The sequence below is a fragment of the Urocampus carinirostris genome, chromosome 1, assembly GCF_059441175.1.
Source record: "Urocampus carinirostris isolate Australia breed hairy pipefish chromosome 1, RoL_Ucar_1.0, whole genome shotgun sequence".
NCBI classification, from domain to species: domain Eukaryota; kingdom Metazoa; phylum Chordata; class Actinopteri; order Syngnathiformes; family Syngnathidae; genus Urocampus; species Urocampus carinirostris.
The window spans coordinates 51,891,632-51,917,359 of record NC_142349.1 but is presented as its reverse complement, the minus strand read 5'-3'; the positions used below and the strand labels follow the sequence as shown (position 1 = coordinate 51,917,359).

The 25,728-nt window shown below is 38.2% G+C and overlaps 1 protein-coding gene across 2 annotated transcripts in view; it reads left to right on the top strand.

The window, feature by feature from the left end:
* The first annotated feature begins 4,536 nt into the window (after nucleotides 1-4,536).
* tanc2a (tetratricopeptide repeat, ankyrin repeat and coiled-coil containing 2a) overlaps nucleotides 4,537-25,728 on the top strand; it is a 58,129-nt gene continuing 36,937 nt past the window's right edge. Inside the window, exons 1-3 of one of the 2 annotated variants that reach the window (XM_088344786.1) lie at nucleotides 4,537-4,829; nucleotides 22,717-22,794; nucleotides 24,776-24,883. In XM_088344786.1, coding sequence (XP_088200912.1) covers nucleotides 22,737-22,794; nucleotides 24,776-24,883 — 166 coding nt within the window. In that variant the 5' untranslated portion in view covers nucleotides 4,537-4,829; nucleotides 22,717-22,736. Of the gene's footprint in view, nucleotides 4,830-22,608; nucleotides 22,795-24,775; nucleotides 24,884-25,728 lie in introns of those variants that run through there. The other variant, XM_088344794.1, reaches the window with a different exon arrangement.

Below are 25,728 nucleotides of genomic sequence, written 5' to 3'. Positions count from 1 at the left end.
TTTGTGTTCACAGCTCTATTGTTCTTTCCATTTTCGTACGGGTGCTTGAAATGCTTGAAATCGGTACTATTACCATGTTTCTTGGCAGCCTGACTCTATAGACCACGCAATAAATGAAAACAAGTTTTAGGGGGGAAAAAAGTGCATGCAAATGACGCCGACATGCCTGCTCTGATGGCTTGTCATTATGGTGTTGTCAAGTAAAGCGTCACTGCCCCATACTGGTTATGAAATGATCTGCATTTATATAGCGCTTTTCAAGTTAATGACTTCCCAAAGCGCTTTACAATGTGCTCGATATTTCCCAATAGTGGCCTTGCAGCCATGTAAGGCGCTAACCTGCTTATTGGGGGTATTAGGGGTTCAGTGTCTTACCCAAGGACACTTCGACATGTAACACGGACGAGCCGGGATTCGGAACTGGGATCCCTTGATCCCAAGACGAGCGCTCTACCTCCTGAGCTACTGCCGCCCCATGGTTGCACCCAAGAGGACGGCTTTATTAGAAAAACGGCTTTTTTCTTGGACATTCATTTTTTCTTGGATGTATTATCAATAATGATAAAACATAATGCACCAAAGTAATCCCAAGAGCCAAGAAGAGATCCGCAGGTTCGAGAGCGTTCTCCATTCGGGCCCCTGTGCTGTGGAATGCTCTGCTCCCTGAAAATCGATCTGCAACCTCAATGGAAATTTTTTCATTTTAACTTAAAACACAATTCTATTCTATAGCATATGAATAACCTATATTTTTGTTGATAATATGTGTATTATTTGCCCTCATGTAGGTTTTAGATCAGGGAATGGTGTCATAATAGTGGTTTGCAATAATCTGTGGTCTGTGCAGCCCTTTGAGACTCTGATTAAGGGCTATACAAATAAATCTGACTTATTCAATAATAAATCGTTTATTAGGTTTTTCAGGCGATCTTTGAAAAACACATGAAATATCTAATTAAAATATTCACAGATCTACAAAAAAAATTGTAAAACACAAAACAATTTAGGCTTTTTACACACAAGTCTTACAACAACACAAAATCCCTGAAAATGCAATCCAAAATAATAATCACAATTATTAACTCTTCAGTGCTACAAATTAAAAACAAAATCAAAACAGAGTGACTATTTACAATTCTATTTTAACCATTTTAGACACAAATCTGAAAAACAACCTAATAATTGAATAAAGTAAAAATCAGTCTATAAGATTGAGAGATTAAATGCACTCTGCTTCAGAGCAATCAATATCATAAAATGAGTCCAAATTTGGCTCATTTTTTCTGTTTTTATTACATAGAGTACTTTCTTTTTTTTCCCCTATTTAACTCAATTATTAGCAAACACCTATAGAGCCCTTTCCGTGTGTAAACAGCTGTGATGAGGCAAAGCTGCGTGTTTATTGTTGAAGCAGATTGGCAGAATTCATGTCAGTTCATAGCAGCCCATTGACACAAAAAGATTGTAGATCATAAAAAACAGGAACGCAAAATAGGTAATACTTTGTGCTAGCAGCAAGATAGTGACTTTATTATAGTCATCAGAGCCACCAAAAATAAACGTTCTCTTAATCGCTGCTTGATTTCTTCTTTTAAAGGTACTGGGGAAATGAAAATTAAAACATTTTCCTTAAATGTGCATGAAAAGTGCTTGAATATTGCCATAAAAAGTGTACAAAACCTGTATAAAAAGATTTGTGTCTTAAGTCAGAGGGCAGAGCATTCCACAGCACCGGGTCCCAGATGGAAAAAGCTCTCGAGCAAATTTCTTCTTGGCTCTCGGTGTCTCAAGTGGACCAGCATTTTCCGAGTGGAGGCTCCGTGCAGAAACATAGGGGGGAAATGCCATACAAACATTTTTATGTCACTAAGAGAACTTTAACAAGAAATCTTCAGCGGACTGGAAGCCAGTGAAATTTAGCTAATATAGGAGTAATATGGTCAAACTTTCGGGTCTTGGTCAGAAGTCTCGCTGCTGCATTCTGAACCAGCTGCAAACTTTCGATGCTAGACAATGAGACCCCAGAGAGCAATACATTACAGCAATCAAACCGAGAAGTAATACACTATGAATTATAATCTCATGATGCTGTACTTTTCCAAGACACACCACAGGAAGTGGTATATATATATATATATATATATATATATATAAACCAATGGATGGAATACCGCTTATCGTCAGTAGGGTCGCTGGGGTGCTGGAGCCTATCCCAGCTATCTTCGGGCAGTGGGCAGGGGACAGTCTGAACTGGTAGCCACAGAGACAGACAACTCAATCGCTGATTCACACCTAGGGACAATTTGGACTGGCCAATTAACCTGACATGCATGTTTTTGGCATATATACTGGACTGTCTCAGAAAATTAGAATATTGTGATAAAGTTCTTTATTTTCTGTAATGCAATTAAAAAACAAAAATCTCATACATTCTGGATTCATTACACATCAACTGAACTATTTCAAGCCTTTTATTATTTGAATATTGCTGATTTTGGCTTACAGATGAAAAAAAACAGTAAACATGGAGGCAATCAGCCTGTGGCATTGCTGAGGTGTTATTGATGCCCAGGATGCTTCGATAGCGGCCTTCAGCTCATTTGCATTTGTAGGTCTGGTGTCATTCATCTTCTTCTTAACTATACCCCACAAATTCTCGATGGGGTTCAGGTCAGGGGAATTAGCAGGCCAATGAAGGACAGTGATGCCATGGTCAGTGCACCAGTTACTGGTGGTTTTGGCACTGTGGGCAGGTGCCAGATCATGCTGGAAAATGAAATCCTCATCTCCATAGAGCTTTTCAGCAGATGGAAGCATGTAGTGCTCTAAAATCTCTTGGTACACAGTTGCATTTACTCTGGACTTGATGAAACACAGTGGACCAACACCAGCAGCTGACATGGCTCCCCAAACCATTGCTGACTGTGGGAACTTCACACTGGATTTCAAGCAACTTGGATTTTGCTCCTCTCCAGCCTTTCTCCAGACTCTGGCGTCTTGACTTCCAAATGAAATGCAAAACTTGCTTTCGTCTGAAAAGAGGACTTTGGACCTCTCTGCAACTGTCCAGTGCTTCTTCTCCATAGCCCAAGTCAGACGCTTCTTCCGTTGTCTTGAGTTCAGAAGTGGATTGACCATGGGAATACGGCTATTGTAGCCCATTTCCCGGACACGTCTGTGAACTGTGGCTTTTGATACCTGGACTCCAGCTTCAGCCCACTGTCTTTGAAGCTCCCCCAAATTCTGGAAGCGGCTCTTCTTCACAATTTTGTTAAGGCTGCGGTCATCTCTCTTGGTTGTGCAGCGTTTCCGGCCACATTTTTCCCTTCCAACAGACTTTTTGTGGATATGCTTTGAAACTGCACTCTGTGAACAGCCTGCTCTTTGAGAAATTTCTTTTTGTGTCTTACCCTCCTGATGGAGGGTATCAATGATGGTCCTCTGGACAGCAGTCAGATCAGCAGTCTTCCCCATACTTGTGATTTAGTTTACTGAACCAAGCTGAGTGTTTTTAAGGCTCAGGAAACCCTCGCAAGGTGTTTCGAGTTAATTAGATGATTCAGGTGATTAGTTGAATAGCCTACTTGTATACTTTTTCATGATATTCTAATATTTTGAGATAGGATTTTTGAGTTTTCTTAAGCTGTAAGCCAAATTCAGCAATATTAAAATAATAAAAGGCTTGAAATAGTTCAGTTGATGTGTAATGAATCCAGAATGTATGACATTTTTTTTTTATTGCATTACAGAAAATAGAGAACTTTATCACAATATTCTAATTTTCTGAGACAGTCCAGTATATATATATATATATATAATATATATATATATATATATATATATATATATATATTGCTGGGATGGGCTCCAGCACCCCCGCAACCCTACTGAGGATAAGCGGTACAGCTAATGATATGAGATAGATATAATATATATATATATATATATATATATATATATATATATATATATATATATATATATACAGATGACAGCCAAAAAGTGCAAGATGAGTGAAATTAATGATACCAGTCCTTGTTTTACCTCATTTCTTTTTCTTTTCCTGGCTTTTTCATATAGCACCTTACTGCCCTCAATCGTACCTGACTCATATCATTCTTTGTTCATTTTACCACTACAGAAAAGAAGAATGGTGGTAGGCTAACCTGAGTTAAACTTTGGGAGGGGATAATACCTCCAGATGGTAAAACTCACCTCATCTGTTGCGCTGAATGTGGCCAAATAGCTGATTAGAGAATGAATCCGATCCACCTTGACATGAGTGGGTCCTTCGGGAAATCTCCCACTTTCCCGAATAGTCACTCAGGCATTTCAAATATACTTGACTTAAGAAAAAAACTAGCGAATTCTACTTTGTTTTCCCAAATACAGTACCGCTATTGACCACAAGAGGTCCCTGAGACAGTTGCTACTTGACACAAGGCCACCGAATTTGTTGTTGGGTGTAGTGTAGTGACTAGTGAGGTTGTTGGCCACGCCCCTCTCATGAATAATTCATCCACTTGCCTTCGACCGGTGGAGACGAGTGCCAAAGGGGCATCTTAAACGGCAAGCCTTCTTCTTTGCCGGCAGGGAAACATTTGAACTCCAACCATCGCCACTCCTTTATTGACAAGGATATAAAAACAACCGGCCATGGCCGGGGCGTGGGAGTCTTGCTCGGGCGCAACGGCTAGGCGCTATTCCGCTCCTTTATTTACAGGGAGGCTCACAACGAGGGCTTGATATCAGCCCGACCGTGACTGACCTGTTATCTCCCATTAATGACGACATTTGGACCTCAACTCACTTCCAGACAAATACTCGCGGTAGGTTTCATATCATCATTCTTCATTGTGTGTCTGTTTGCCTGTGCGCGTGCGTGCTCGTATGTATAGCTTGACATCCTTTTACAGTATAGTATCGCCCATGGGCGTAACCAGCCAGATTTGGGGGTACTAGAGCACCCCCAAATTCGCCTCAAGCACCTCCAAATATGTTAGTATTTTCAAATGAATAAATGACAGAATAGGCTTTATTATGATGAAAAGCGCGAGATAAGACAGTGAAAAAAAGCAAAGCACAACAAAAAAATGTGGAGGACGCAGCGTTGAAAATACACCACTGCATTGAAATGGTTCAGCCCATTTGATTCCTTTAGTGTCACTTGCGGCATAGCGGAGGAGTCTGTGGAGGCTCTGGTGTATTACTGTGAGAGTGTGTTTTACACAACTATTTTACCACCCAATACCATGACTTTGTTATCATCCACAGATATCATTCCTTATTTTAGCTGCATTGAAACGAAATTAAGAATGATTAGCCTAACCTAATTGCTGTGTATGTGTCTGGTGAGACTTATAAATATGAATTCAAAAGGGGCCAATATTTTTGCCACACCTATTTTTTTCATTAGAAAAGACAATAGAAAATGTTTACCTAAAACCCCCCCCGCCATGTTTAGGTGAGAGTCTATTTCTCACATTAACTTTAAGGAAATACACAAGAGGGTTTCAGGGCTCTCCAACTTTTTTCAAGCTGAGAGATGCTTTTGTTACTAATTATCACAAAGGGCTACCAGTTTGATATGCATTTCTAAAATGACAACGAATCATGTTATGACTATGTTGTTACTGTTATGTTATGCCGGTGATAGTGGACCCATGTCGGGGAGGGAGGAACTAGAGTTAGGGATACTCAAAAAGAGGGATGGTTTTTATTAACAAAATAAAATACCAGGTGGCAAAAACAAACATGGGTTCACAAAACTTGGTAACAAAAATAAAGACTAAAAACTGGGACTGGGACTGGAAAATACAAAGAAAGAAAATTAGACACAAAAACTGGCGTGGTGGTAGGAGAGAATGACAACGGCAAAAGAACCCAAAATTGACCTAACCACTACCTAACCAACATAGTCAGATCAAAATGTTTGCTTTAAAAATAGCAGGGCAATTGGGCATAGGTGTGCCCAGTTCAAATCACGGTTGGGGCCTTCTTCTGGTCGTAGGAAGTGTGTCCGACCCTAACAGTTACTATGTTTTTATCAGGTTATTCATTGGAAGTAGGGTTTAATAGACTCAGTCAACCACAAAAAAAATCATTTTACCAGAAAATTGCAGTGACCGCAGAGGGCCAAATCTACATGAACACCCATTTCGGAAGTTATATATAATAGAGGCAAACATGAATCATGGCGCGGTGTGGACTTTTTTCTTTTCCAACAACAATAAATCATCATTTCTCCAGGTAAAGAGGTCTACTACTGTGGCATTTTACATAAACACGTGAAAAAGGTTAACCCTACAGACAGCAACAACCAGGAACCATAACAGTAAACATGTTACTGTTCCTGAACAAAAACCAGTAAATCTTTTGTCACCATGGCAACAGAGCCAAAAGGGCTCATTACATTGCTGATTTTTTGGTGTGACTCGCTTGACTTTTCTTCTGTAACAGTTGTTGTAGTTGAAGTATTTTGTTTTTCATACTGTTAAATGTTTTTAAATTGGATTGTTTAAACTATTTGCACTTTCTGACTTTATTTTCCAAATATTGCGCGGCGGAAGGTATAGCTTACATGTCGACTATGCTATATTTGTACTTTTGTTACATTGCTGCTTTTTATTTGACTCTCATGGCTTTTTCTGAAACAGCTTTAATATAAATATTTTCTGTTTATTTTTTATATTGTTCAAGTTTTAATTGAAGTTACTTAATAAAAAAGAGACATTTTCAGTGACTAAAATCTTTGTTCTGTATTTATCGTTAATATAAAACTAACTCAAGGGGGAGGGTTCAATTATTCACCGATTATGTCATTTTCAAGCAAAAAGTATCGGTATCGGATAGGTATTGATCAATATGAACATATACTTACTCGGATTCACAGTATCAACCACTCCTACTGTAAAATCAGCAATACCCCAATGGATTTACTTGGCCACAGTGTTAACATAATTGTTTGGGGCGGCAGTAGCTCAGGAGGTAGAGCGCTCGTCTTGGGATCAAGGGATCCCAGTTCGAATCCCGACTCGTCCGTGTTACATGTCGAAGTGTCCTTGGGTAAGACACTGAACCCCTGATACCTCCAATAAGCAGGTTAGCGCCTTACATGGCTGCAAGGCCGCTATTGGGAAATGTGGAGCACATTGTAAAGCGCTTTGGGAAGTCATTGACTTGAAAAGCGCTATATAAATGCAGATCATTTCATTTCATTTCTGTACAGTTGAGGTTACCAATTATTATTATTATTATCTATTATATTTGATGAAAAAGTAAATATATTGCACAGTCCGTTAATAATCGAAGTAATCTTGTGTTTTATTGTTATGTTGTGTGGTTGACAGTTGAGCTAATCTATGATAGTCATTTCTGAATGTACTGGGAATTTGTTTCTAGTTTGTGAGAGAAAAGGACATTACGTTTCAGACCTTAGTTGTTTTGTTTGTTGACAGGAATTAAATCCTTTGTGGACAAAAAGGACCGGATTATCTGACGCGTTGCAACATAGGTCACCCCCTCTCAGCGATGACTTCATTTTTGACTGCTTTTTTATTTTGTTTGTATGTATACCCGCAAGTACCTATTCTATTCTTTAAGTCAGACACAACAGTCATACAGCCGCTGGTAAATGATTTATTAAGGTCTCTGGATTATTTCTATCAAAATTTATGATTTTTTTTAATAAATGCAAACCAAATGGTCTTTCCTGTCGCTTGAGGACAGTAAATATGTGAAAGACCAGATCAGATGTCCAGTCTGGTTTCATATAAAAGACAATATTGCACAGTAGGAATTTGATTCTATGTCATAACCAGTAAATAACGCAGTCCAGCTCATGACATGACAACTGCTGTATGAAGGTGTGTTTGGACTGTTTGAGACACAATTTTCTTTCCATTACATTCAAGACATCTGCATCTACATCTGCTAAATTAATTAACTAATATTCCAGTTTCCCGCTTTCATGCCCTCTCGTTACAAGAACACATTCATAGCGTGTCATGTTTACACGTCGTCATATGTAGAATCGTTATTGCGAGTCAATGTCATCAAAGGGGGCATTTTCAACACATGCCTCGCGTGAATTACCGCTTGCTACCATTTTGTCTCTGATTATACTTGAACAGTCATAGTAAAATTCCAGTTTCCTGGAATCGTTGAAATCACTAACTCAAACATAAAAAAATTCTTTAATTGGTCACACTAAACCGTAAGGGTTACGTATAAAAAACTGTCATAGTTCTGTAATAATAAGGCAATCAGTAAGCATATTGCTATGTACATTTCATACACCACAACTTTCTAGCATTTTTAATTGGATGACATCCTAATACATACTCGATTACATCCCACTACTTTAAATACAAATTTATGGAAACCTTATTGACCCAAAGAGCCATATATATATATATATATATATATATATATATATATATATATATATATATATATATATATATATATATATATATATATATATATATGTATAAAATGCAAAGTTTTTTTGCTTTTTATAGACCCATATCATATATTTTAAGACAAATTTCAAGCCAAACTCGCTCTTCAGACATAATCACATTTTTCAGCACATTTTGTTTCATTGTGTGATGTCAGATGATTTGATAAAAAAAATAGAAATAAGACTAATGCAAGAGCCTGTGTCCCATTTCAACAAATATACCTCTTTAAAGTTGTCTCCTTCCCGCAATTACTTACGATCGTTGAGGCTAATTTCGACCTGTGTTTTTTTTTTAATCAAGATCAGGTTCAAAACAAGCAGAGTTCTTTTGTAAAATTGTGAGAAAAAGCTGCAAAAGAGAATACTGACATATTGCGCTTCGTGTTTGGCTGGCGTTTCTGTTTGTTTACAGTTTTTTGGTTAGTTTGTATCTTAAAGTGTCTCAGAAGTGAACCTAAATTGGCCTTTTTTAATTTTTTTATTCCACATTCCTGCTTTTATCTTACATTTATCAAAACTGTTAGGGACTTGCAGCACATTAGGTAGCATGAAATGGGGGGAGTTTATAATCGTGCTTGTGCTTTTTTTGTTAGTGTAAAATAAGATGGTCAAGGTAAAAAAATACAATTTCAAATATAGTCCAAACTCCAACCCAAACCCCCTAAAAGATGAAAAAAAAGAGTTTATTCAAGTGTGTCTTGAAAATGCATGTACTTGCAAGCGCCACATTAGCAGGAACATTTAGTTGAGGTAATGCTCTTCTTTGACATTTTACCTCCTCCAACCCCCACTGATTTATGTTCCTCAATAGTAGTAAAGCAAATAGATGTAATCCCATGCTAATCTGGCTAACCTTGTAGTCTGTAGTCTGGGTTTAATGTGACTCATATTAAAATCCCTCCTACCGTGTCTGTCATTAGTTAATTAGATTGTGCTAATTTAAGGAAACGGTAAAGCTCTTGAAGTGCAATGCCTTTTACATTTCACGAGTTATTTTATTTTGGATTATTCTGTTTAGCCAGAATAGATCCACTTTGAGTTCAGCATGTGTTTTGTTTAGAGTTTTTAATCTAAAGCATCAAAACATAATGTTATAACCTAGGTCTGTTCACCAGTTGGACTGAAGATGTACCAGCAATGGGCAGCGTTTGATTTAGTGCTCAGGTAGGCTTTTCCAGATGGAAAAAGAGCGTAGAGTGTCGTCCTTGATGATCTTTACAGCTTTCCATTTTGTCGAGGTTAAGGTCCCATGACACACTTGTGTGCGCCGTGCATTTTTAAGGCATCCTTCTACTTGTTTACGGCCCTAAACAGTCAGGTTGTCAAAAGGTTGCCGTTGTGGCAGCCCTGAGGATTTTAAGTATATCTGCAGATTTAGAGCAACCTCATGAAAAAAGAGTTGCTCTTGAATCCGTACGTTCTATTTTTGAATTGTCTTATAAAGGTGCATCTTCATCATCCCGTTCTTCAGATATGAGCTGGACAAGAAAATACTGATACAAGATCCTAAATCACCGGGGAACAACTATTTTGTTACGAAATTTTGACTATCATATTGTACAATAAGAATTGTAACATTTGTGGCTTTCTTATTTTTGTTAAAAAATGAGCTACTACTTTAACATTCTTTCCTTAACGTGTATTATTTTATTGTTTTGTTAGTGCAACGGGTAAAATTCATCCCTGCAGTGGCTACTCACCTGTTGCTGCCGGTATTTTCCATTGTGTATTTTATTATTGGATGAAATTTAGGGGACCCTAGCCCTTTATGTTGTTTGTAGCTGAGCAGAAAGCTAGATGCCAATATTACCTCATCAGGCATATTGTTCATAGATTAACTTTGTATTTGCATTTATAGTTTTATTTTTTAAGATTTTAGCTGGAATACTGCTCAGTTTGCATTATTTAACGCTAAAAGGGTATCTCATTATTTGCATATAATTACATCTGCAACATATGTCAGAAGAAAAACACCAGATCATTGTTCAACAGCAATTGGGTCATCCATCTGTGCTGTCAAACTAAGATGGTGCCTTTTGTCTGTCCATTAGACAATTCAAAACTTTAGATTAAGGGAAACGTCCTATTTAGATTGTTCGTACATAGTATGCTTAATACTGAAAATTAGTGTTACAGTAATCCCTCGGTTGTCGCGGTTAATAGGGACCGAGACCACCCACAAAAACTGAAAATCCGCGAAGTAGCGGCGCCCCTTCAAAAATGCTTAAAAAAACGTATACAGGTATACAGTATACCCCCCCGCCATTAAACCGAAGTGATCGCTGGCATGATGGCAAGGAGTTATTGGGTGACTCATCCAGAACTCTTTACACTGGAACTGAATGTACCAAAACATGACCCACAAGTGTAGCCATGTCTTACATAATCAATTTACACGGAATAGGACTGCGGCGAAACCACTACGGACCATTCAGTATGATTGTATTAACCGCTCTCAACCACACGCAGCCATCGCGGCTTATTTCGCTTGTTTACACTACCGGTTACATATTGAAAATAAAAACAGTGAAAATGTGATATTTGATGAGTGTTTGTGAAGCGTTTTGGGAAACAACAGTTAAAAAATGGTCTTTGTTCATTTTAATGAAAGTGAAAGAGCTACCTTCTGACAATAACAACATACTTTAGCTAGCGGCATTGAACGGCTTTTCAACAAATACATGAAACCACACACAATTAGCCGTGTTTAGGTAGTACAAACAACCGCTCGCTTTTGGTATAATAAAGTCAAACTTGAGATGAAATGTGACGAAAGAGAATATACTTACGTCGCCGAGTTCCTCCATGATAAACAGTGCCACATAAGAAGGGGGTGAGGTGGGAGGAGTTGAAGGAGGGGAGGAGGGGGTGAGCGAAGCGGTAACTCACCATGACTAAGCATTGTGTCAGGGCCTCCCCCTCCCCTTCACAATAAGAGTGTCCACACCGTGTCCTCAGTTGACATAAGCTCGCGCTTGCTCAAGTCAATAAATGCTTTTATTGAGAAGGCAAGTTATATTTTTTAGACCAGCAAAGCTCTGAACCCGCAAAAGTGGAACTGCGAACTAGCGAGGTTCCACTGTACTCATATTGACTTTTCACTTTTTCTTTTCTTTCATTAATTCGGTTGTTTTGTGTTATGGTATATGTATTTGACACTGCCAAGATGAAATATTATAATAAAAGTGCAGTGCACAGATTCTTTTGGCCTAAACAAAAATGTTTTTTTACGTACACACATGTAAACATGCGTTTTTTAGGAGTGGCGTTACTGTTACGGTCTAGCATATCTCCCACCACCAGAGGGCCCTCACTGGCGGTTTAGACAGGTGTGTCTAATTATCACACACCTGTTACGAATCACCTGAACACTTTAAAATGACTTTTTTGTTCAGAAAACCTTGTTACCCCTAAGGAGGACTCTTTTACATTTCTGCATAGTGCAGGACTTTTTTAACAGGATTTGAGTAGGGAAATGGCGACAAGGATGTGGTGAAAGAGGGAGGTAATGCAACAAAGCGATGGATGCCTACTGCTGTTAAAACCCCAAGAAGAAGAAGAAAACTCTGTCGGGTCATTTTGAGTCTTCCTGTCATCCTCCTTTTGTCATTTTTACTTCCACGTCATGTTCGCTTCTTTCTAGTTTCTTTGTTACCTTGCTAGTTGGATTTTCCGGTTCGAGGTTTGGGCATTTTGTTAGTTGTTTTGTACCCACTTGTTTGTTTGGTACTTTGGTCCTGATTTTGTCAATAAATACCTTCCTTGTTTTGAGCACCTCTGCGTCCTCCACATGTGTTCATGATCCCTACCATCAGATCATAACAGTTACTTTGACTCTTGTTATTCAAACGTGAATAACAGTTTGATTGATTGTATGATCAGCTGCTTATAGTAACATTTGCAGAAGTGTCACGGATCAGACAGACGAGGAACACAATTGCGTCACGTTAAGAAAGTTTATTTAGGGATGGTGGAAACGGGAGAGAGGATTTTGTAGTGAAGAGAAATCTTAAAGTGGAGATTTGGGACTACCTTTAAGGAAGATTGCTTGAAAGATGGAACAAAGAGGAAACATAGCAACAAGGTTGGTGTGGCAGGTCTTGGAGTAGGTTAATCACGAGTCTGAAAGACTGGGGCAGAAGAGAAGGCAGAAGAGTCAAACAAGTCCAGGTTCTTAGTCAGAAGCGCCAACAAACGGGTTCCGGGTGTAGGCTTTGCAGACGATCTGACAAAGGTAGGCTGTAAAACAGGGCTTTAAATACAGAGCTTGATTGGCAGGGAATACAGAACAGCTAGTGGTAAATGAGAACAGACAGGCAGAACAGATCAGGGTGCAGTGACTGAGCAGGGAGGTGCTTGGCGCTGGTTACTGGTAGAGAGAGAGTTCATTTTAAGCAGTCTATCTGGTAGGAACAATAGATCAGAATTAACAGTAAAATCAAGTATAGTTACAGGTGATTGTTGAATTAAATGTAAATAATTAAAGTGATGAAGCCACATACAATATTTGGTTGACTGTTGTAATCTGCATGATGATTGATTTGCCATCATGTTTTCTTGTGTTTTGTGAAAAAGTCAAAGTAAATACCTACATTTTAAGTAACTCGTTGTTCATTTACTTTTCGTTTAGTAATAAAAATTTAAAATAAAACTGATATTTATTATTGTGTTACATGGTACATGTGTTCGATTAACCTCAAATGAAAAGTATTTATGGTGGGAGAACAATTTCTTAAAATCATTATCAAGCCCTCAAATTATCCATCTATCCATTACCTGCACCGCTTATCCTCAGTAGGGTTGCGGGGGTGTCTTCTGGCAGTAGGGACATCCTGAACTGGTTGCCAGCCAGTCTCAGGGCACACAGAGACAGACAATTCATTTGCTCATTCACATCTAGGTACAATTTTTTTTGACCGGCCAATTAACCTGACATGCATGTTTTTAGAATGTGGGGGAAACCCACGCAAGCACAGGGAGAACATGCAAACTCCACCCGGAGAGGCTACGGTAGTTCCAGTGTAAAGAGTTCTGGAACCCTGAACCTCTGCACCATGGGGCTACGCGCTAACCACCCAGCCCCTGTGCTGTCCACCCAAATTATAATTGACCCATTTACCCACGTAAAAAATTCCAGTGTCAAATGTTTATTTGTTTGCCGCAACAGTCATTTCATTATCTGATCATTCTCATATTGGTTGTGGGATGTTGCCAAAAATGCCAGAATTATGTGTGGTGGATGAGACATGTTCATTTCTGTTTTTAATGAGAATAGATAAGATATTAATCAAGGAACTTGATTTAACCATTTCAGTCACATTGTCATTAATGGAGCAATCCACTCTCCAGACTCATAATGAAACTGCCCATCTGTTCAATCACCATTATAGACCAATAACTATCATGCTAACAAGCAGATGGACAATCAGACAATTTGACATTAAAATAAGTATTAATAACATTCATCATGGTTTTTGATATTTTTGTAATGTACTCTACTGTTGACTAATGAAGCGCCGTGATCGAGGTAATTTTAAACCAGGATTTCCATACTACGATTTGGGGCCAGTTGCACCTGCCATTATTCAACGACCATGACCATTTGCTCAATGTTACTTGCACCTTAAAACGATTTTGTACACTGCACAGCTCTTATTAAAGCCGGGGTACTCCGTTAACGATGCCTAACTGAGTTTAAAGAGCACTTATGCTTTATTTTCCACTGCACACTTTTACTTTTATTTTACTTTTTGCTGAGTTGTTCGGTGAATCCTGTTCATTCCTGCAGTTCATTTTATGTCTATTTGTCAGTGTAGCAAGAAAATGGGAAAGCAAGAAAAGCTTCTAGTAAAATCAAAACGGCAACCCAAAACCCAAGAAAGAAGAGTTCGGTTAGGGAAAACACGTACTTGCACGCACATCATGTATGAGCTGACTGAGGCTGCAATGATGACACAAACTAGGAGATGGCGGCAGAGAGTCCCAAATTCCATACAGCTCCTTTAAATCTCCAAATATTTGAAGTGACATATTTTATTTTTATGTTAATTCATATGGAAAACGATTTTAGTCCAAAACAAGCAAAACTAAATGAAAGTGCTCAGACAATTACAGTAAAACAACCTTCCTCAAGTTGTTACAAATTAGCGCAAAGGCCACCCAGTTTCATATGCATTTCTAAAATAACAACTTGTGTTCTTACTATGCTGTTACCACGCTATAACCAAGTAAATTATTGGAAGTAGGGTTAAATAGACTCAGACGACCATTAAAAAATGAATATTACGAAAAAAATCACAAGCACTGGTGAGCTATTTTTAGAACAGGTCTGAGGGCACCTCACCTGCCCTTGGGAGCACCCTGGTACCCGCGGGCACCACGTTGGAGACACATGCAGTAAAAATAAGTAGTCCTTTTTCTTTCTATTCTTCTGTGTGTAGCCCAAAGCGGAAAATGTTTGTACAACTCTGTTTTAAACACTCGTAGACAAAATGTAAAAAGAATATAATTATTGCATCATTCATACGGACGCTTGAAATCTTTGAAAATGCTTGAATTTTAACGATGTATTTTAGTTTGAGATTGTTCCAATTTTTCATAGAAAAGTCTGCTTAAAAATGATGCAAACACTGCTTCCTCATGGCTTCCTGTATGCCGTTGCCTTTCTTCCCCCATGATTAACGGCAGCTGGGATTAGTTTGTGTGGAATTGTCCTATGAAGCGTCATCGCACCCTATGGGTCACGCCCAAAATGGCAGGTGCATGCTACACCCAAACAGGGCCTGCATGTTTGTTTTGGATCCGGAGATGCTATAATTGTAACCTGTGCAGCCCTTTTAGCCCTCCTGTGATAATGGGCTACACAAATAAATGTGACTATTACCTTTGTAGTAGTGTAAGGATTGCAGTTATCGATACATCCAAAGTTGCCTATACTTCATCTGATTTGTGTTGACTGTGAAGATTATGTCATCTGGGGGTTACCAAGATCATCAGGTGTTTGGACACTGAACTACGACCCCTTCCCATTGGCGGGGCGCCAGTGGTAGCCAAATCACTGCCCATCTCCTCCTCCTGGTTTCTAGCTAAGCTCCTTCCTCCTGCTACATAACCAGCAAGAGGCTCTCTCAGCTGCCTCCCCCATCCTACAAGCTTCTATTTTTCTCTCCCTCCCTGTCACTCCCATGGCTGTGAGCATCCTCCACACTGATTGGGCGGGGGATCTCCTAAAGCCGCCCTCAACTGGAAACTGTCAAGCCTGCCACCCTTGCTCCCTGCATTCATCTAAGAGGTCTTGGCACTTTTTAAACGCCTGCTCACAACCTTCTTCCCATGGATACATTAGTTCTGTGAGGATGATCTTTTGCTCCATCAGACCCTATTACCATATCTGTACGTAGGGTCGTCTGGGCAACCGGGGGAAATTGCCGTTTTCCCCTCAGGCCAACCTCTTTTTCCCATGTATAGGCCTTTATCATTTATAGACATTTATTATGGGTCATGCAAAAAATGAGGTAGTGTTTTCTAGGGGCAAATTGTAATTGGAAAAACTTCCTGCAAAAAAATGGAAGATACATATTACTGTCATCTGTTCAGAGTCTCAAATATATTCACGGTTTACTTAAGATCTTAAAAGCATAAGACTTGATAAAGCACACACATGATTAAAAATTGCAGATATATCTGTATATTTGCAAAATTCATGATTCATACTAGATTATGAAATGATCTGCATTTATATAGAGCTTTTCAAGTCAATGACTTCCCAAAGCGCTTTACAGTGTGCTTCACATTTCCCAATAGCGGCCTTGTATTGCAGCCATGTAAGACGCTAACCTGCTTATTGGGGGTATTAGGGGTTCAGTGTCTTACCCAAGGACACTTTGACATGTAACACGGACAAGCCGGGATTCAAACTGGGATCCCTTGATCCCAAGACAAGCGCTCTACCTCCTGAGCTACTGCCGCCCCGAGATTACTTATATTAATAGTACTAGAGAAATTGAAGAATTGGCCTTGAAAGTAATTACAATTGCTTGAATTTGGCCTTGGAAAATGTGTATCAATCCTGGTATTATGTCTTCGTACTAAACATAGAGCTGAAACAAAAGAATGGCATGTATTCTTTTTTTTGTGCAATATCATTAGCGTACCGATTCAAAACAGAAGCTGGGCTAGTCATCCAAATCAGCCTAAGCCCACCCCTTCTATTACTAACAAGCATATAGAAGGTCACATAGGGCAGTAACCGTTGACAGATGGCGTGCGTGTGTGTGTGTGTGTGTGTGTGTGTGTGTGTGTGTGTGTGTGTGTGTGTGTACAATATATGCAAAATCCAAGCTTGCACAACTGTTATCCACATGAATGAGGTTGTCTCATTTTAGCACTGAGTCATGTTTGCTTGCTCCAGACTGCCAAAATTGACTCAGGGATAAGACATAAACTCAGTTTCTTGACTTCAAGAATCTGGTTAACCGCCTGAGCCCCAAAGGACGTGCTTAGCGGAGGCAGGGATTTTGGTATTTTATTAGGATTAATGTGCAGCCAATGCTCATGGTATAGGAAGTAGAGAACGGTTTTGTATATGGATTAGTTATTTTTATTACCAGTTTGTATTTTCTGGATTATAAGGTGCAGCTAAAAACCCTAAGTCGGCCAGAAATTTAAAGGGGGGTTTATATGGTGGATACCTGTTATGTTTTTGGAGAAGATGGATTCATGTGCGGGAAGCAAGAGCTGGAGGTACGAGTGTTTAAAAAGAGGGATAGTATTTAATAACAAAAGGAGGCACAAATTGACAAACAAAACAACAACAACAACAAAAAACGGACTAACCAGGAACATAAGACCAAAACCAGAAACTGAAAATGCAAAGAAAAAAGTAACAAACTAACAAATGCATTTTTCTATAATTTACACATGATGATGGCAAAGTATCATATAATTTAAAGTGGATTGGTTCCTTAATCCATAATTGCACAATAAAACAATTGATAATTCAGACGTTAATTTGTAAAGATAAATAAAGGTTTCTACTTAAAAAACTGAAAACACTGTACCAAAACCTCAATGAAGTCACAAATTGGGATATCGAAGAGAAGTTCCGGCGCTGCCCAACAGATATGGGTGCTTGAAATCCTTGAAAATGCTTGCATTTTAATGTTGTGTGTTTCAAGGTCAGGAAAATTCTTCAATTTTGGGTAAAGTGCATGAAATTGATGGCATTGCCATGTTTCTTGGCATTCTGACTCGATAGGCCACGCAACAAATGAAGAAAGGTTTTCAAAAAGTGTGTGAAAATGACGCCAACACGCATGGTCTGGTGTCTTGTCATTACGGTGTTGTCATGTGAAGTGTCACCACCCCCTAATAGTCACACCCAAGAGCTCTCTCTCTCTCTCTCTCTCTCTCTCTCTCTCTCTCGCTCTCTCTACATATATATATATATATATATATATATATATATATATATATATATATATATATATATATATATATATATATATATATATATATATATATATATATATATATTTATATGTATATATATATCTATATCTATATATCTATATATCTATATCTATATATCTGTGTATATATATATATATATATATATATATATATATATATATATATACACAATATGGGCAGCACGGCGGCGCAGTGGTTAGAGCATGTGCGGCACAGTTCTGAGGTCTTGGGAACGAACCTCCTGTGTGGAGTTTGCATGTTCTCCCCGTGCTTGCATGGGTTTTCTCCAAACACTCAGGTTTCCTCCCACATTCCAAAAACATGCATGTCAGGTTAATTGGCCCGTCCAAATTATCCCTAGGTGTAAATGAGCGAGCGAATTGCCTGTCCCTGTGTGCCCTGCGACTGGCTGGCAACCAGTTCGGGGGTGTCCCCTGCCCACTGCCCGAAGATAGCTGGGATGGGCTCACGCACCCCCGCCACCCTACTGAGGATAAGCGGTGCAGATAATGGATGGATAGAAAATACAATACAACGAGTTAGATCAGAGATCCCTGAAGACACATTAAATATAAATAAAAATATTTACTGGTGTACAAAAACAATTTGTAAAATTCAAAATAATTTTAGCATTTTACACACTGAACACATTTAAAGTCGAACAACACAAAATTCCAAAAAATACTAAACAACAGAATATGAATTAAAAATATCAACTCCTTAGTGATAAAAAAATAAATGATGAAATAAAAAGAATAACTAATTACAATTGTATTTTGAGACATCTGAAAAACACGCCAAAAAATATAAATTAAATTCAGTAAAACAAATTGCAAAAGATCCTCAGTTAATTGAAATATTGAATGCACTCTGCTTCAGAGCAATCTATATCATTAAAATGAGTCCAAATATAGCTCATTTTTCTGTTTTTTTTTTACCTTCAGTACTTCTTTTCTTTTTTTTTGTCTTCTGGATCTAATTCAATTATTACCCAACACCTTTACAGCCCTTTCGGAATGAATATTCCCTTGTCCTATTTTTAAGCGTATTGAGAAAGGATTGTCTCGCGTTGTTTTGCATAAATATGTGGGGAGGGACGACAGATCTTTAGGTTTAGAACTCTACCCTATCTTTTCATGTCTGCTTGTCATTGAGGATTAGCACACTGACACACATTACCCACACGCTAAAAAAAGCTAACCAGTGCATGTTATATCTAGGAAATAAGATGACAACTATGGTAGTCTCTGCTATTCGGATTTTGTGGGACAGTTCTTAGACGGGGATTATGTCTATTCCTAGACTAGTCATGCAGATAGTGGATGTGTTTTAGAGGATTTGACCCTGGGGTGCATAGTGGATTTATTTAAGAGTTTTACCATTTGTATTTATCCATAATTTTATTTCATGCTTTTGGGAATTATTGAGCTGCTGTCCAAAAAGTTTATGCCTAAGAAGCAATAATAGATTGAATTGTTGGACTTTATATAAAGTCGAGTCAAGTCATGTTTATTTGTATAGCCCTTAATCACAAAGAGTCTCAAAGGGCTGCACAGACCACAGATTATTGCAAACCACAGACTATTATTACACCATCCCATGATCTAAAACCTACATGAGGGCAAGAAAAAACTCAAAAACCTCAACATGAGGAAAATGAAGAAACCTTGAGAAGGGACCGCACATGAGGTAATCCCTCTTCCAGGATAACCGGGCAGCAATGGATGTTTGTAATAACAATTCATACACAGATATCGTCAACAGGAAATATAGATTATTCATATGCTATGGAGTATAAGTGTGTCTTAAGCCTGGATTGAAAAAGTTCCACTGAGGTTACAGATCGAATCTCAGGGGGAAGAGCGTTCCACAACACCGGGGCCCGAATGGAAAACGCTCCCGAACCTGCGGTTCTCTTCTTGGCTCTGAAAAGAATACTTTTAATTATTTATTATATATTGCATAATACAGTATTGACACATTTACCAAGGGGATTCATATTTTTCACCCAAAAATATATATGCAGTAACTGTTTTTTACAAGTATACTGTTTAATGCGCAAAAGCAAAGAAGGGAAAAAAAAAGTTTCTTTTTTTATAAAATTAAGAACTTGCAGATGCAAGAAAGATGTACGAACGTTATCAAACTAATATTTAAAGCAAGTATAACTTATAAGAGATTTAGTATCAAGATATTAAAACAGATTTGCTGTAATAAGTACCAATTATGTCAACAGAAACATACTCAGGCTCTGGATTGAATGTTAATAAAGGTTGATGGGGATATCTAATGTACCCTTGAGCCAAACCATGGGTTTAGCAAAATTTTTAAGTAGCGGGCCGCGTTGTTTGCAAACATTTGCACAGGGGGCGGGGCTGAGGTAAAAAACTTGGGCTCATTGATGTATTTAATTCCTCTGTATGTAACCCAAAAAGGAAAAGGTTTGGCAAACAAATATAAGTAGTATAGGGTTGATTCGGGTGGTTGAAATCCTTAAAAATGCAATCATTTTAACGTTGCATTTTCAAGGTTCGAAGTAGGTGAAGTGCTTATTTCGACAGGAAGCACATCATGAGTAGCTACGTTCAGAAACAGCCTAAAAAAATGTTTCTCAGAAGCAATGGAAAGTTCCCAACCTCAATACTTTCCAAAGCATTTAAACTTTCAGAGCCATTATACTTATATATATAGTTTTGAAAATACCAAATATACAAGTAGGTTTATTCATTCACAGTACCAATAAAAACTCAAGAGTAAAAGCAAAGTAATTTAGCCGTTTTTAAACACTAAATTTAACATTTTCATTGAACATTTAAATGCAATAGGGCTACTCCAAAAGTGTTTCATTGCATGCTTTAGTGACATCCAGTGGACATATTAAAAACCGCAGATCATTGTTTGATTAGAAGCTTCCCATCTTCTTTTCCTTATGCTTCTCTCACGGGCCGGATTAAATCTGTTGGTGGGCCTGATATGGCTGGCGGGCCGTAGTTTGGTTTCCGCTGAGCTACACGAAAGAGAACCTATGGCTGCTACACATGGATACAAAAGAAGAAACTAGCAGATGGCTCTAAAATATCCAAAGAAACGATGAACTGGAAAGGAACCCCTAATTCCTATATTGACCCAACTCTTCCATGCGATGAATGTACAGTATTTAGAGGACCTCAAGCAGTCTTACAAAATTAACTAAAACACATTTAAATTGAGCATTATCCAAAAGAGCACATGTAGAGCAGTTTAAATGTAAATATTTGTGTGCTGATGTGTCATGTGGATTCTCTTGACTGTTAGGTAGATGTTGCAACAATTATTAATGTATTTCAAGAACAAACTTCTGAAAAGCGTATTTACTCATTTCTAAGAACAGTAGAGGGGTATCTCATGCAGATAGAGGTAAGATCTTCAGCCTAAGGCTGAGTGCAAGCCCGTCTTGACCCGAATTTCAATCCGGGTCAAGCCTAAAGTGTCAATCATTACGTTTGGGTCGGGCTGGGCTTCTCTCTCGCTGAATTTTTAATAAAATACAAAAATAAATGTCAATTCAAAGAACTCCTTCTTTACTCTATTATCCACCCGTCAATGTTCTTTTTTGTCTCTCTGCCTCTCTCACTCATAAAGTGCGTGCTAGATTCTTAAGGACTCACTACTTCTGTGGTTTATGGCCCAATTTCCAACTATTAAAATGACTGGCCGCCTTAAAATGTTCCTGACAATTCTTTGAAAAATCCGTCATTGATGTAAAATTGTCAGTTAATGTAAACTGTGCAGATGCCGAAATTAGGGTCGGGCTGTGTCGCCTTTATTTCTCGCGGGCCTGGGTCAGGTCTGGCTGGATTTTTAGGCCCAATTTTACCTCTGATCTGAGGTGCCAAATGCGATTTCCTCTGACTCTAAAACGCGGCACCAACTTTAACAGTAGCAGCTGGTAAAACCAAAACAAAAGGTACTGAAACACATTTAAATTCAGCATAGTCCAAAGGAGCACATGTAGAGCATTTTAAATGTAAATACATTGTATTTCAAGAACAAACTTAGCGTATTTACTCATTTCTAAGAACAGTAGAGTGGTATTTGATGCAGAGCGAGGTTAGATCTTCAGCCCAAGCCTGACGTGCAGGCCCGACTTGACCCAATTTCAATCCCGGTCAAGCCTAAAGTATCAATCATTACGTTTGTGTAAGGCTGGGCTTCTTTCTCGCTGACCTTTTAATAAAATAAAGAAATATACGTCATATATTTCACATATCCAAAGAACTCCTTCTGTCATTGTTCTGTTTCTTGTTCCTTGGGGAGGACCAGCGTGATGTATTCTGTCCCCCTCTCGCGGAGCGCAGCCTGCCAAAATCACACCCCCTCCTTACAAGTCCTCGTAAATAAGATATAAAATTTTATGCTTGCTTTGGATTCGGCCCCCTAAATAAAATTAATTGGTTAGACTGGTTCAGGTTTTGTTATAAGCAGGCTGGATTTTTTTAGGTCCGATCTTACCTTCAACTTGTATTGAGTAACATATTGGAGGCTGGAGCAGATGAAAGCCAAAGGAAAAGGTCCAAACATAGACTCCTTTGTGCATGGTTGCGCATCATGATACTTTGTGTTTATCTGAGATGAATCGGCATTTAATGCACTTACTTTTTTTCCATGATGTGGTTTTTATGGTGTCAGTGAGATGCTCTTAATAGCAGCCTTACCTTTTGTAAATAGTGAATGTAATTTATTTGGCCGATGTTAAACATCATTAATGAACATTTGTAATATTGTTAATCATCTTTTGACAGGAAGTACATCGTGAGTAATTATGTTCCGAAACAGCCTGAAGATGTTGCTGGGAAGCAAGAGCCGCAAGAACAATGGAGGTCAGTGTCACCATGTGCCATTATAAATGTTGTGAAACAGATTGTGTATTGTGTTGCTGTGAAATTGCTGTATGACAACCCTACTGGCGATTTGTGGATAAATGGCAGCCATTGAAGAATACTGAAAAGAAAATTTTGGGGGAAATCCACCCAACCCCAAATTCATCAAAAGGGTTTTAATGGACCGATCGATGTACAATCTTGATTCTATACTTTAATTGTCTGACTCCATGGTTTCTCCTTTGTAGAACCTACATTTGGTTCCTTATTGATTAGTCTTCTCATGTGGAAGCGTTGAACCCACTGCCATCTCTAAGCAATAGATTGAAGTATGGCAGCCTTTTAAAGACATTGTAATGCAAACATTGATTGAGGAGCAAGGAATAACAAAGACAAACATTTTGCGCCAAACAGAGTTCACAGGAGGAAGGATCCTTTATTATGTATTTTTATCAGGGAGAAATTAATGTGTAAGTTAACTGAAAACACTTAATAAACCAATTTAATTCAAAAGGAAATTATATAAAGATTCACATAAAGATGAAAACATATAAAACAGTCTCAGTAATTTGAATTTAAAGTAGCATTTGCCATCCCAACAGATTGTTGAGCTTTACATTAAGTACCTTAACTACACACATTGGAAGTCGGCTACTTAAAAAAATCTCTTGAGAAAAGCACTGCAACTTTGTTGATGACAATGTTTTTGTTAATAGACAGGAGAATTTCCTTTGCAGTGTACATCCACATGAAGACAGTGAGCTTCTTAACGTAGTTTTCACATGTTTCAAAGAAGAGATGCTCTGCTCACATGCAACCTGAGTACAGGAAAGACTTAACATGAATTTATATGCCAACCAACTGACTTGGTAGGCATTTGTGAGGAAGTTAAAATGTGAGAGGACCTGCTTTTTCCTTCCTTTTTATTTCCTTTTACTTTTTTTCTAGCATTTTCCTCATTTTCTTATTTTTTCCTGCCTTTCCTTTCTTTTTCTCATTTTCCTTGTATTCTTTTAAGTCTTCAAGACTTTTTCTTCTTTTTTCTTCTTTTATTATTCTTTCTTCATTTTTCTCTCTTTTTGCCTTTATTTGATTTTTTCTTCTGTCCTTTCTTTTTTTATTTTTTTCTTCTTTTCTCTTTTAGCTTTAAATGTCCCCCAAAAGTAAATTTGTGCGTAATGTTACATAATACTTTTTATTATATAGATAGAAGCAACAAAAACAATCCTAAAAGGCATCTGGCTGCTGAAAGAGTTGTCTCTTTTTAGTGAGCCGAGCTGAAAAAGCCGCTTTTCGAAAAAGAGATGGAATTCCCATCACCTCCAGCTAATTTGAGTGTGAAAAGCTACCCGATGGAGGCATTTGAATGCTAAATTCTGCTAACCAGTAGCGCAACACACATCAGGGGACACACAGATAGATGTCAATTAAAAAACGCAAGATGAGTAAAATGAATTAAAACAGTCCTTGTTTTCACGCGTTTCTTTTTCTTTTCCTGGCTTTTTCGTCTCGTCTTAGTACCTTTCTGCCCTCCATTGCACCCGCCTCTTATCATTCACGCTGTTCTGTGTTCATTTTACCACAAGAGAAAATAAGATTGGTAGTGGGCTAAACCAACTTCAAATTTGGGAGGGGCAAATTCCCTGAGATGGTAAAACTCACCTCATCTGTTGCGCAGAATGTGGCCAAATAGCTGACTAGAGAACGAAGGGACGAGTAAGTTTAGATAGTGCAAGTGACAGATAGATGTTCAAATTATTTTCCTCATCCAGCCAGCCCAAACTCCACCTTGACATGAGCCAGCCCTTCGGTAAATCTCCCGTTCTTCTCGATCAGCCACTCCGGCTTTGCATGCAAAATGATTTTTTTTTCCCCAAACTAGCAGAATTACTTTGATTTAATAACTTAAAACCAAATTGCCAATTGTTTTGTGGTTCAAAGATATTAGACATGCATTTTAGTTTATACTTTCTCTTGACAGGTGGTGGCAGCATTGAGCCCACAAACTCAGAGATGAGATTGACAGAGGGGTTTACTCGTTCTCTGCCTTCCTCCCCTCTTAATATTCGCCAGGCCAAAAGAACAACTGGTAAGACATTTATTTTTTTCCCAGGGAGTTCAAGCAGCCACAACACGCTTGACTTATTTCGAAGAAGGGTCATGAATTATCGGTCTGTCCATTTCCATTTTTTCCATCATGTTCGTTCCACTGGAGGGCTGTAAATGACCTTGTTTGGTTCTATGCACCCTTCAATCGATCACCGGTCATCATTGTGATACTTAAAATTAAAAGCGGGGATGTCAAATTAATTTTAGCTCGGGTGCCACAGGGCAGAAAAAAACATTCTTGAAATGCAGATCATTTCATTTCATTTCATTAATTTCATTCTCACTGAGACCGACCAGACTAGTAAATTAATGGCATTGAAAAGTCTGACTAAGCTGGAATGTTGAGGGTCTTTTCAGAGGTTCACAACTAAATTATTCTTCAGGGATGTAAGATTGGATTATAAAACGATTATTAAGTGTTTTTTTTTTGCCCTCAATATTTTAACTAAGATGAATCTTAATCAACTGCATCCAAAAAAAACAAATTAACAATTGAATTATTTTCCACTACAGTTTATTTAACTTGGGTAAACTCATCCAGACTAGAAAGTGACAAAGATAGCATACAAACATTAATTTGAATGACTGATTTAATTTTTTTTTTTTTTTTTTTACGAAATTGTTTACCTGACTATGGGAACTTCGTTGTAAGATTTCGTATTTATAATAGAAAGGAGCTAAAGTTCCTTTAAGCTTCTGCAAAAACACTTGAAAAAATAATCTAGAAAACAATCCAATATTTTGTCCTCTCTAAAAATGAAGATGTCCATTCCAGGACAATGTAGTGCCTCTGCATCAATGCCTAGAATTTAAGCAGTGTTTAGG